The sequence below is a fragment of the Pelophylax lessonae genome (genome assembly GCF_965119305.1).
Source record: "Pelophylax lessonae genome assembly, chromosome: 1".
In the NCBI taxonomy this organism is placed as follows: domain Eukaryota; kingdom Metazoa; phylum Chordata; class Amphibia; order Anura; family Ranidae; genus Pelophylax; species Pelophylax lessonae.
Window position 1 is genome coordinate 728,302,310 of NC_138768.1, and position 13,899 is coordinate 728,316,208.

Here is a 13,899-nt window from a genome sequence, read left to right on the forward strand (position 1 = left end):
AGATGAATGCGGCCAAGTACAGGGATATCCTGGACAAAAACCTTCTCCAGAGTGCTCTGGACCTCAGACTGTGCCGAAGGTTTACCTTCCAACAAGACAATGACCCTAAGCACACAGCTAAAATAACGAAGGAGTGGCTTCACAACAACTCCGTGACTGTTCTTGAATGGCCCAGCCAGAGCCCTGACTTAAACCCAATTGAGCATCTCTGGAGAGACCTAAAAATGGCTGTCCACCAACGTTTACCATCCAACCTGACAGAACTGGAGAGGATCTGCAAGGAGGAATGGCAGAGGATCCCCAAATCCAGGTGTGAAAGACTTGTTGCATCTTTCCCAAAAAGACTCCTGGCTGTATTAGATCAAAAGGGGGCTTCTACTAAATACTGAGCAAAGGGTCTGAATACTTAGGACCATGTGATATTTCAGTTTTTCTTTTTTAATAAATCTGCAACAATGTCAACAATTCTGTGTTTTTCTGTCAGTATGGGGTGCTATGTGTATATTCATGAGGAAGAAGAATGAACTTAAATGATTTTAGCAAATGGCTGCAATATAACAAAGAGTGTAAAATTTAAGGGGGTCTGAATACTTTCCGTACCCACTGTGTGTGTATATATATATATATATATATATATATATATATATATATATATATGTGCTTATCATAATTAGCTACTTTCCAGGGCTTTCCTATTCCCTTGTTACATAATATTAATCAGATGAAAGGATTTACTTCAGACAAGTTCCCAATAGTAAAAAATGAAACATTTAATTATACCCACTTTAAAAAAAAAAAAAAAAACTACATTTATTATTAAGAGGCTGTAGTTAACTCTTTATATTAAAGTTAATGTGTCGTCATCTTTGTTATCCTGCAATCAGTTTTGATAATCCCTAATGCATCTGATGTATGTTCACTTGCAATTTGGATTCATACACACAAATGTATGTTTATGTGGACTCGAGGTATTTGGTTTTAAGTGTTTTTTTGACTGTGTTCTCAGAGTAGATGGCCAAAGACCAACCCCCTTCACATTTCGTCACTTCCAGAATGTCATCAGGGGCCTCCTGATGACATCCTGGAAGTGACAAAACTTTTAGGGGTGCGGGACGTCTCTTCTGCTGTTTGGAACACACACACTTGATTCCAAGTGCCAGGGGGGCACCAGAGAATTGTAAATGCAATAGATTTATATGTTTTAAGTGGAATTTAATAAATATACTACACGATAGTCATCTTGGTTCCCTCTCTTATAACAATGGTGGCGTTGATTGTGCAGGCTTCTGAACATCATAACGCTGGTCATTGGCAAATCGCTTTACAGCTCCCTGAATGTAAGGAGGTCAAAATATTCTGGTGGGAGTACAACCAGGTGGGAGCACTGGTGGTGTTGGAATAAAAGGAAAGGGAGATACAAGTGTAGTCTTATTTCCTTTCTCATACAGCCTAGTCATTTTGGCTTTGAAGATTTGTTGCAGTTCACCTAATGCACTTTCTTAATGCACTTTATAAGAACTTCGCACTTTTAATTATTGACACTTTATACGAATTGGCACTGGGCACTATTTGATCCATTCTATGTATATTTGTTATACATTGGATCCATAAAAATAACACAAATGGTATTATTTAAATCCTGTGTTCCTGCAAAGCAGGGACACGGATCTATGCCTTCCTTAGTAAAAGCACCTCCCACAGTACACAAAATCGCTAGCTAGGCACATCTTTAACCCCTTGATCGCCCCTGATGTTAAACCCTTCCCAGCAAGTGTCATTAGTATAGTGACAGTGCATATTTTGTAATAGTGTCACTGGTCCCCCAAAAGTGTCAAAAATATCAGTGTCCAAAGAGTCCGCTGCAATATTGAAGTCCTGCTAAAAAAAAAAAAAAGAAAATAAATAAAAATTCCCAATAGTCTGTAGATGCGATAACTTTTGCATAAACCGATCGATATACGCTTATTGGGGTTTTTTTTTTTTTTACCAAAAATATGTAGCAGAATACATAATGGCCTAAATTGATGAAGAAATTCAATTTTTTTTTTTTTTTAAATGTGTCCTTTCTAGCAAAAAAAAGTATGTAGATATGTATGTGTGTATGTATGTATGTATGTATATATAACATTTTTTTGTGTGTTTAGTGCAAAAAATAAAACGGCAGAGGTGATAAAATACCACCAAAAGAAAGCTCTATTTGTGGGGGGGGGGGAAGAGAAAAGTACATTTATTTTATTTGGGTACTGTGTCGCATAGCCACGCAATTGTCAGTTAAATTAATGCAGTGTCAAATCCGAAAAAAGGCCTGGTCAGGAAGGGGTGTAAATTTTCTGGAGTTCAAGTGGAAAAGCTGCACTTACCGTGTATAAAAAATACTTGTGCTAGAATGTGATATGCCAATAAACACTAAATTATTACCACTTGTGTTGTGTTATTTTTGGGAATCCAATGTGTAACAAATACCATACATGGAAGCGACCCCAATCAAAAAATTCCTCGTGCCAATTAATATAAAATTCCAGTAATTAAAAGTGCAAAGTTCTTATAAAGTACAATGCTGGCAACACGTGCTTGTGTGCTTGTCATTTTTAATGGCACCTAAAACATGGTGCGTTTTTTGCCAAGATTTATCGCTCGCCAAACTGCATCACATGAAGCTTGTCACCCAAAAGAAGCGCCTGCTCCTTTTTGGGGCAGCAAGCATTACACAATGCGGTTTGCCGCGTGACAGGTGTGGTAAAACCGCAGCACGTTTTAGGTGTCATTAAAATTAATTGCACACTAACACGCATGTTTTTTGTAATCATGGGTGGAATCGCAGCAATTGCGCCCGGGCCCCCAAATCAGTAGATGTGAACGGGGCTTGAAGCTTACTAGCGTTTTGTTGCCCTGCCCTAACTTTTTTGAGACTTGTTACATTTTTTCAGCTTGAACATTTGATATTTTTTCTATTGTTCATAAAATATGGGTTTATGAGATTTGGAAATTATTGCATTCAGTTTTCATGTAGATATTTCACAGCATCCCAACTTAATTGGTGTTGTATTAGACAGCAAGTGAAAATGTTGTTGAGCTTAAAGCTGAGTCCCCCCCCCCCCCCCCCTCCAAAAATTAAGTCAGCAGCTACACATACTGTAGCTGCTGACTTTTAATATTAGGACACTTACCTGTCCTGGAGTCCAGCGATGTCAGCACCGCAGCCGATGTTTCCATTGGCTGTTGAGTGCTCCCGCCGCCATTGCCTTGCAGCTTCCTGGGCGGGTCACTACGGCGCATGCGCGGAGCGCGCTGCACATTCGGATTGGCACGGCGGTGAAGGGAAGGAGGAGGGTGCCACATGTGGCACCGGAGAGGTGGGAGGAAGCAAATGTGCCAAATGAAAGGTGGCAAATGTGGCATTGGAGGGGGGGGGGGTAGTAAGCAAATGAGCGGAAGTTCTACATTTGGGTGGAACTCCGCTTTAAGGTAGAAAAAATGGCTAAGTGTAGGCATTTGAGCTACTTTGACAAGGGCCAAATAGTAATGGCTTGACAACTGGGACAGAACTCCAACCAAAAGTGGTCCAAGGAAGGGTAATTGGCAACAACAGAGGCATGGGCACAAAGGCTCATTGATGCACATGCGGGGTGAACGCCGGCCCGTGTAGTCTAATCCAATAGATGAGTCACTGTAGCGCAAATTGCTAAAAAAAAAGTTAATGCTGGTTCCGACTGGTGTCAGAACACACTGTGCATTGCAGTTTGTGGTGTATGAGGCTGTGTAGCTGCAGACTGGTCAGTGTCTCCCATGCTGACCCATGTCCTCAGCCAAAGACACCTACAATGGGCACGAGAGCTTCAGAACTGGACAATGGAGCAATGGAAGAAGATGCCTTCACTTAAAAATCCAATAACACTCCAGCGCTCAGAGGTGCTCCCAATGGTGTGGGAACAAGTATTGCTTCTTCCAATGCATCTCTCAGAATGGGCAATCTTCAAACAACAAAAATACACACAGGAGGGCACAAATGTCTAGTCCATTAACACCATACCAAGAACAAATGGATATTCACAAACATAGAAAACCGCAGGCAAATCCAATATCAACTCCAGCCGTAGGTGATGTCATCTGTCTATAAATCACACAGTTGTAAGGTTGATGCGTTTTGGAGGACATGCCCCCTTCCTCAGACCTGCTGTTTTTCTATGTTTGGGAGTATAAATTTGTTCTTGATATTTATTAAACTTGTATGATGGTAATTTGTGCCACCCTGTGCGTATTTTTGCAATGGAAGAAGGTGGCCTGGTCTGATGAATGGTTTGAGGAACACGAGTTTCAGGTGTTGATATCTGTGGAATGTGTGGAAAAAAAAAAAGGCCGATCCATAGAGGCCCCACTTCACAACTTACAGGACTTTAAAAGGACATGCTGACAGCTTGGCGCCATGTCTAGTGGAGACTCTGCCTTGACTGGTTATGGATTGGATGTCATATTATGGCTGATTGGTGTTTAGGGCAATGTTTATGTACTGCAAGCTGCGTTTTGTGAGGGCACGGCAGCCCTTTTATTTGAATGGGCTGCTGTGCCTCCTGAAATGCAAGGAAAAGGTCCCTGCGGCATTTTAGAAATCGCAGCTCGCACCGGAACCGCAAGTGCAGTGCGGTTCCCAGTGTGGATGTGATTTCCAATGTGTTCAGTGTGCCATTAGGATTATTGAAACTCGCACATATCCAGTGCATTTTTCTGTGCAGGTAGTTGTGGCTGCAGGAACAGGTTCAGGCCTGCAGCAGGAACCACCCTTACAGATGTGAACCTAGCCCTAAAGGTACAGTGATTTGACAGAGGGGTTCATTTACTAAAACTAGAGAAAAACCTGGTGCATCTATGCATGGTAACCAATCCACGTCTAAAGTCCTCTTGTTAAAGTGTTATTAAATTCACAACAGTAAAATCAGTCTGTATATGCAGTAAAAGATGTTTGTTATGCTCACTGTGGAACCTAAGCAGGTTAAACCTGTGCATTGTGTAAAAAGGCTGTATGATCCTGTCTTCTCTGATCCTCCCCCTTCCACTGTCCCAAATCCATCTGATAATGCCTAGGAGTCACCATGCACATGCTCAGTTTGTGCAGTGCTAGAGCGTTTTTTTTTTTGGGGGGGGGGGGGGTTGGGATGGTGCATGTGATCAGCACAGGGCCAATAAACACTGTCCAGACAGAGTGTCAGGGGTCATGCAGCCTCATAGGACAGTCAGAGGTGAATCAAAACTCCTAGCTTTAACCAGTGCTCGGCCAGACACTGATAGAGGTCACAAGACTGCTATATACTGCTGATGAGAAAAAGTATTTAGCAGTTCATATTCACTAAAATAATTGCATTTCCACGTTCTGTGTACTGTATAGTGAATGCAGGTTCTGGGTTTAGTAACACTAGTAGAAGCTGATTGGTTTCTATGCAGAGCTGCACCAGATTTTGCGCACTCTAGTTTCAGCACATCAACCACAGAATGTCTAACGCCTTTAAAGATCAGAAGATTTAGAAGAACTGGGAGCAAACTGGAGTATTTACCTGTTGCAGGGAGTCAAAATGAGAGCAGGTGTTTTCTGCTATAAACTTGCATGGTTTTGTAAACTGCAGCTCATCTCTGAGGCTTCTCATACAGGTGTTGTGCTTCCATTTCATTAAGAAGTGGCAGCGGTCTCCTGATTTCTGCATTTAGTTAAACAGAAAACCTCAATGTACACCAGTTTGGTAATGGCAGTTGGTGTCGTGTCCTTATTCATTGAGAATATTGGGAACCTGTGTTGTCTCTCAAGGCTTTGCACAGATAACAGATGCTGCGTGTGAGAGTGCGGTACACACGTTGTTTTTCACTGTCTCCCTGCACCTGGTCTTTTCCATTTCATTGTTAATTCTTTTCAAACCGACCTTGACATTAGTGATGTACACTTTCCTTTCTGTTTATAGTAGACTGTAACAAGGCTGCCTCCTAGTGGTGATCGGTGAAGTGCCTTGGAGAGCATTTGGAGCTTTGATGTCATACGTAATTGCTTCCTGCCAATTAAAGTTTCCATCAGAGCTCCCCTGGAAATACTGCGCCTCCAACATTGTGTTATTAATAGCTGGAAAACTGCTGGAAATATTGTGCTTTATTTGAGTTCCTATTCCTGGTAAGGTGGTATAGATATTTTCAGTGGTACAATAAATGTCAGCTGTGCATTATCTGCAAAATGATTGTACTGAGAAGACCAATGGATTTGAGTCCTAATCACAATCCTTTGGGGCGGGGGAGGCCTGGTGGGAACACTCTGAGATTTCATTAACCTACTAGAATTTTTCATCACCCTGCTAATGTTTCCCACAATGAAACACCCCCATACATTTATATTGTAATTAGTTGGAGAGAATAATGGAATATGCCAATGCAGCAGCAAACTAGGACCCATTGCCAGGTTAGGGCCACTCATGTATCTTGGCCCTACTCTTTTCCATTTACAGTTGTGGGATCTGCTGCTGGCATTTACCCCTGTTCTAGTGAGTTTGGTTATCTAGAGGAAGTTTTATTTTATTTTATTTTTTATAAATGTGAAAGAATAGATCATAGTCGCAAATCTCAACTTTTTATGATTAAATACCTAAACAGGTCATTTAAACATAATGGTGGATTTATGTCTCTGAAAATGTATGTGAACCCTCACTTTGTAAAACAACCCATTCAGTTGAAAATCGAAATTAAATGTAAAACATTTGTACATACATTTTAAAAAACAATATAAATATTTTTTCCCCCTGTTTTTAAGTGATTACATACCCTCTGTTCTGTTTCCGGCTCAGCGGGTGGAACGCACGGCCATTGTTTGGCGTCCCGCAGGATAATATAGTTACAGAGTTACATAGTAGGTGAGGTTGAATAAAGACAATAGTCCATCCAGTTCAACCTGTGTAGGTGTGTGTGGCTGTAATCATCTCACATACCTCTGAATGTTCTGATCCTTGAGATGTACGTCTAATAGTCTTTTGAAAGCCACCATGCTACCCGCAGAAACCGCCTCTTGTGGTAGAGAATTCCACAATCTTGTAGCCCTAACAGTAAAGAACCCCCCCCCCCCCCCGTTGCCTGAGGTTAAAGCGCTTCTCCTCTAATCGCATTGAATGCCCCCGAGTCCTCATGCAATCCCTTCGACTGAACAGTTTTTTTTCTAAGCTGAGATCCCTATTGAGATATTTAAAAATTGCTATCATGTCCCCCCTCAGGCGTCTCTTCTCCAGGGAGAATAAATCAAGCGATTGCAGACGCTCTTCATAATCAAGGTCCTCCAATCCCCTAATTAGTTTAGTTGCCCTTCTCTGGACTCTCTCCAGCTCCAACACATCCCTCCTGAGGACTGGCGACCAGAACTGGACAGAATACTCCAGATGCGGTCGGACCAGAGTTTTATAAAGTGGAAGGATTATAGACTTATCTCTGGAATACATCCCTTTCTTAATGCATGCTAATATTCTGCTAGCCTTGGCAGCTGCCGCTTGACATTGCATGCTGTTGCCTAATCTATCATCAACCAAGACTCCCAGATCCTTCTCCATTTTTGATTCCCCCAAGGGTTCCCCTCCTAACGTGTATTGTGCTTTTATGTTTCTAGTCCCCAAGAGCAAAACCTTACACTTCTCCACGTTAAACCTCATTTGCCAAGTCGTTGCCCACTCCGTTATTTTGTCCAGGTCATCCTGTAGGATATCTGCTTCATGCTGTGCAGTTATTGCCCTGCCCAATTTTGTGTCATCTGCAAAAACTGATATCGAACTACTGATCCGACCTCAATGCTGTTTATGAATAAATTGAACAAGGTTGGTCCCAGGACTGAGCCTTGGGGGACCCCGCTTACTACCTCAGACCAGTCTGAGTATGTGCTGTTTATTACCACCCTTTGAACACGCCCTTTTAGCCAGTTCCGTATCCAAAAGCAAACCCTGCAATATATCCAAAAAATATGAAGGCTGACTTATGACTGTTACATTGTAAGTGCAATTCTTGTAAGTCCCATGCGGAGGTATCACTCCGCATGGGACAGGAGCCAGCACTACAGAGGAGGTATCACTTCGCATTGGACAAAAGCCAGCACTACAGAGGAGGTATCACTCCACATGGGACAGAAGCGAGCACTACAGAGGAGGTATCACTATGCATGGGACAGAAGCGAGCACTACAGAGGAGGTATCACTATGCATGGGACAGGAGCCAGCACTAGAGAGAAGGTATCACTATGCATGGGACAGGAGCCAGCACTAGCGAGAAGGTATCACTCCACATGGGACAGAAGCCAGCACTAGAGAGAAGGTATCACTCCACATGGGACAGGAGCCAGCACATCAGAGGTGGTATCACTCAACATGGGACAGAAGCCAGCACATCAGAGGTGGTATCACTCCACATGGGACAAGAGCCAGCACTAGAGAGGAGTTATCACTCTGCATGGGACAGGAGCCAGCACTACAGAGGAGGCATCACTCTGCATGGGAGAGGAGCCAGCACTACAGAGGAGGCATCACTCTGCATGGGACAGGAGCCAGCACTACAGAGGAGGCATCACTCTGCATGGGACAGGAGCCAGCACTACAGAGGAGGCATCACTCTGCATGGGACAGGAGCCAGCACTACAGAGGAGGCATCACTCTGCATGGGACAGGAGCCAGCACTACAGAGGAGGCATCACTCCGCATGGGACAGGAGCCAGCACTAGAGAGGAGGTATCACTCCACATGGGACAGGAGCCAGCACTACAGAGGAGGTATCACTCTGCATGGCACAGGAGCCAGATGTCAGGTCAGCAAGCCCAGACCACGATCTATTAGTTGCTGACCGCCGATCTATGAGCAGGCTGATTGTACCAAAGTTGATTCATTGATTGACTTGGGTGCAACCAGCATGTCGTATTTTTAGCATATGATTATTGCCGGCAGTAATTGCTATGTCGTCTTGACAGACAGGGCTCCCCATGCCCCCCACACTACACAGTGGCTCCATGGGAGGGGATTACTCCATCACGGCTTGTGTTGGGGGAATTGGGTTTTGTTTTGCATAATTTATGGCTTGCTTAGGGATCTGAGGAGAGACCCAATATCCCACCGCCTTCCATTCCTGGTGAGATATCTGCCTGTATATGGCGACTGTAAATGTCCTAATCTGATGGTGGAGCGCTGTGTAAAAGAAAATGTTGTTCTGTGTGAGGAGGCGGCATTAGCAGATCAATTTTATCAAGATTTGTAACATGTTTATTTGATAGGTGTATTAGATAGTGCTTCGGAATGCTAAAAGCATTATACATAAATTCTGATTGTTTAAATCCAGTCTTGTGGTGGAATATTTATGGATAAGTTAAGCCTGACAGATGTATTTTTCCTATAGTGGAATCTTTTGGTTTATGACTTTCCTTCCATGTTCCTCCTCCAGCTATGTGGAATGTGACTGTGTGCTGTGAGTGGAGGATGGCAGAACTCTGCTTGGGTCTGTTTTCTGCCTTCTTGCGGTGCCAATGCTGCACATGGATGGGTGGAGTATGCTGGCATTCATGTAACCCTAGTCTGCTGATTGACACCTGCTGTACTGTTCAATGACTAGAACGAAGGATCAACAGTCATACTAAGCTGGATTAAAAAAAAATCACTCTTATAATCCTCTGCTTTCATGGTGTATGCAGTCTTCACACAAATCACTACTGCTGTAAACAAACTTACAGATCTGATCATCTTTTGTTGTATGACAAGCTGCTAAATGTCTTCCCAAATGTATAGGGCTTCTAAAGGGCTGACTGATCTATTCACCTAAAGAGTAACCCCACTTTTGTTCAGAGAAAAAAAAAAAAACATTTCCCTCTGGCTGATCTATGTACAGTACATTGCAACGATTTTATCATGCTTTGTTGCAGATTTTTACCTTGTGTTATTCTAAAGGAATGGCTGTTTAACTGTGTCAATATAGAAAGTGAACCCGTATGGGAGTGGCTTTGTAACAATCAGTCAGCTGCTGCACCTGCAGGGCTCTGACGAAAATTATAGTGTCTGCATGCCCTTTAGGCTACGTTCACATCTAGATATTGCTATTTCTATAGGTGTTTTTTCTGGCGTTTTTGCAGTGTTCTTAGGTTGACAACTGACCAATGAAAAAAAAAAAAAGAAAAACACCTGTAATCGGCCAAAAAATAAGCTTGTGTACTTTTTTGAGCGATGGGCATTTTTCTTAAGGCGACAGAATGCTCAGATGTGAACAGGGACCATTGAAATTAATTGGATTTGTTTTGTTGCTCATTTTTAGAGCTGAGGCTTACAGCAGAAAATCACCCAAATATGCCTAGATGTGAACAGAGTCTTAGGCTCCATTCACACCTAAGAGTATCATTTTTCAGGCGTTTTTTTTTTTGGGCGTTTTTCAGGCATTTTTTGTAGGTGTTTGGAGGCAGGCATTAACATCAAATAAAAACACTTGTAATCTGCCAAAAAAAGAAGCTCATGTACTTTTTTTGAGCTTCAGGCGTTTTGCTTCACTTGACAAAAAGCTCATATGTGAACAGGGGCCATTGAAATGAATGGGATTTTGCTTGTTGGGCTTTTAAAGACTTCAGAGATGAGCGTTTTACGAGCTGAAAAACACTCAGGTGTGAGCAGGGCCTTACACATGAGTTTCCTTTTGGGAGTAGCTCACCAAAAATTGCATTTTGTTGCAGGGGGTGCTTAAAATCAAATTTGTATCTTAGTGCACACTGCTGGGAAAATCAGTCAGCCAATCACACAAGCAGGAAATGACATATCTGGGGGTGTGTTCTGTATACCACCTGTGCACAGAATGCCTCCAGGTAGCCATATTGCATTGCATTTTACAGAAAATAACAGCGCTGCAGATTGAAAAGGAAGGACATTTTTAATAACATTCAATTAAAATAGGACTTGTGTCACAATTGTATACGCTATATTATATTTTTTATTTGCAAATTTGTTTCCCACGAAAGTGGAGTTACCTTTTAAAGCTGAGCTTGGGGCGCAAACACTTTTATATAATTATATTCCTCGACCGCTCCAAAGGATAGAACTAGTTCATGTGCACCAAATGCCTTGGCAAACCTAATTATACATTGTAAAGTAGCAGCGACAGTGTGCTGTGCATAGCCTGTGCAGAGAGCAGTGGGAGGGACCCAGCAGACTCCACCCATTGCAGATTGCCTGCAGGAATTGACAGAAGGGGGTGGAGACAAAACCAGTCACAATGCACAAGTTTGGGGGGGGGGAATGTAAAGCAATGGAGGGGGGAAGCAGTGGGGGGCGGGGAGCAGTGATTGAGTTTTATTACAGGAAGCTCCTGCACAGGGGCAAGGTTTCACACTGGATTACTACACAGATCTATAAGAAAAAACACAAAATACACCAAGATTCAAGTAAGAATCACGTGCCTCTTGTATTAGGACAATATATGCTTATCCTAGAGTTCCATTTCCCTTCCATGTGCACCTTATTTTAAAATGCTAGTTCTACATTGATTTCAGTGATTGCTGTTTTTGTTTAGATTACTTATTTATTGTCTGAACAAATGAGCTATACAAGGGGAGAAGTTTATCACGTACTACAATGTTGCTTTTACTTTGCATGTGGTTCACTCAATAAGTCTCAAGAGGGCAGCAGTCCATTACATGATGGAGAACAAATGTATACTGTATATACTGCAGCTGGAAAAGCAAAGTGATGGGAGGCGCCTGTATAGCAGAATCATCAGTCAGATTTGGGTTATTTATAATCTAGGCAAGTCACTCAATATCACTCCAGGCACCTGCCTGGTAAAATATCCATTACATACAGGTAAATATTGTGCTTCTCCAACTATTAGTTGTCAGAATCACTGCTTTTATCAAGGTCTGAGACTCTGTATCCAGCATATCCATAGAGTAGAAGGTGATGCATAGGTACTGCACATCCCTTATCCTACTAAGTGGATATAAGTTGTTTCTAGCATTTGCCTGGTAAGAGAGATGGCTTCAATAAAGACAAACACTGTCAGAAATGAAAATATAAACCAACATCTTGAAATATTAATACCCTTGCAGGCTGTTATTTTTTTTTTTTTTTGAACGTTGAAGTTGAAAGCACATGATCCTTTCCAAAAGTATCTCCATTTGGGATTAAATTTTTTTTTTTTTCTTGCATTCTTTTCTTTAGTTGATAAAGGCAAGCAGAAGACAAGCCCTCGAGGTCCCAGTGCACCGGCACAGGCGGTCCCAGTGGATGCACAAGCTGTCGAGTTAGCCCAGAGTAAAGCGGTATGCGAAGAGCAGAAGGGAATTATACAGCAACTGAAAAGTCTCCTCACCTGCAGCAACCAAAGGTTTGAGGCCCTGACAGTGGTCATCCAACATGTGATAAATGAGGTACGTTTTGCTCCTTCTGCACTGTAAAAATATGCTATACTTTGTTTTTAAATCTTTAGGCCTCATGCACACGGGACATTTTTATAGCTGCTGTTTTTAGTTTTCAGGTATTTTTTTTTTCTGAAGCCAGTGAACTCCCCAGCATGTTATCCTGTGTCGATGCATACCTAGGCTTTTATCAGAAGTTTTTGGCAGGGGCGTTATCTGATCCAAAAAAAAAAACGCTGAAAAACGCGGCCGTTCTGCATTTGAGTGTTTTTGAGGCCTAGGCTTTTGAGGGAATATAATTTTGCTAAAAACGCTACTGCAAAACTCATTCTACAGCTTTGTACAGCTAACGCCACTGGCATTTTTTTAATATCCAGTGTGCATGAGCCCTTATGCTTAAGCTTGGCAACCTAAAGAGCTGAAAGAATTGGTATTGTGGTCAATAAGTGTTTTGATAGAGTAGAGGGAAGGGTCAGAATTCTTGTTGGCTCTTAGGGCACATGCACAAAGGACGTTTCTACAGCTGCTGTTAGGGGCGTCTGATTTTTTTTTTTTTTTTTTTTTTTTTTTTTTTTTACTGCCTCTAAACGCCCCTCCATATTAGCCTTTGTGTCCATGCACACATAAGCTTTTAGCAGCGTTTAGAGGCAGGGAAAAAACATGACTACCAGTGCGTTCAGGAGCAGGTACGAATGGCTGCTATGGCTTCTAAAAGTTGCTAAACATTTGTGCTTGAGCATTAATTCATTTCAATGACCAGAATAAATTATTTATTCTGGCCAATGAAATGAATTAACATCCAAGAGCATGACTCATGTAAAAGCTTGTAAAAGCTTAAGACACACACTTGCAAGCATCAATTGTGTGACCAAGACCACCCATGCTCGGAATTGGAAGAATACATCACTTCGAAAGTTGTATTCTGTCATACGAGATTTTACATAACTCTAGTAACCTATTGGTTATCGATACAACACTAGCATGCAAAAAAAAATGGACCATCATTCATTTAATATTCCTATCGTGTGTACAAGGTTTTAGGCATCGTTCTGGCGGGCGTACTTAAGCGTACGACTGTACAAGGGCTCTGTTTGTTCAAATAAGGATGCAGAGTTGTTCTGTGCATCCCTGTGCAGGCAGCCCCATTCATGTCAATTGGGACACTGTGGCCTAAAGGACACAGTTGCTTCTTGCAGTTTACCAGCCTTGCGGGTGCGTGTCCCCAAATGCAAACTTGTGTTCGGAGACCTGCATGGATGTTAAATTGGGAGCAGTGGCTGTTTCCTAGTTGACATGAATGGGAATGTGCACAGGGGATGCTTGGAACCACCTGTGCATCCCCATGCATGCAAACAATGGTCTTCTCACAGACGTATCCTTAAGTAGGCCCATGTGAACAAGGCCCTAAAGTGAGGGAAAAAGATCTAAAATGTTGCCACTGGAACAGAATTCGACTGACAGTTCCTGAGAGGACTGGTTCTGGTGACAAAAAGTTTTCCTACTTTGGAGAGATTTCTTCTTACTGT

General features: G+C 42.3%; 1 protein-coding gene across 1 annotated transcript in view; it reads left to right on the forward strand.

Moving 5' to 3' along the window:
- Positions 1-13,899, forward strand: part of MTUS1 (microtubule associated scaffold protein 1) — a 338,112-nt gene that overhangs the window by 239,742 nt on the left and 84,471 nt on the right. Inside the window, exon 9 of the mRNA XM_082249360.1 lies at positions 12,177-12,385. Within this exon, the coding sequence (XP_082105486.1) occupies positions 12,177-12,385 (209 nt within the window). The remainder of the gene's footprint in view (positions 1-12,176; positions 12,386-13,899) is intronic.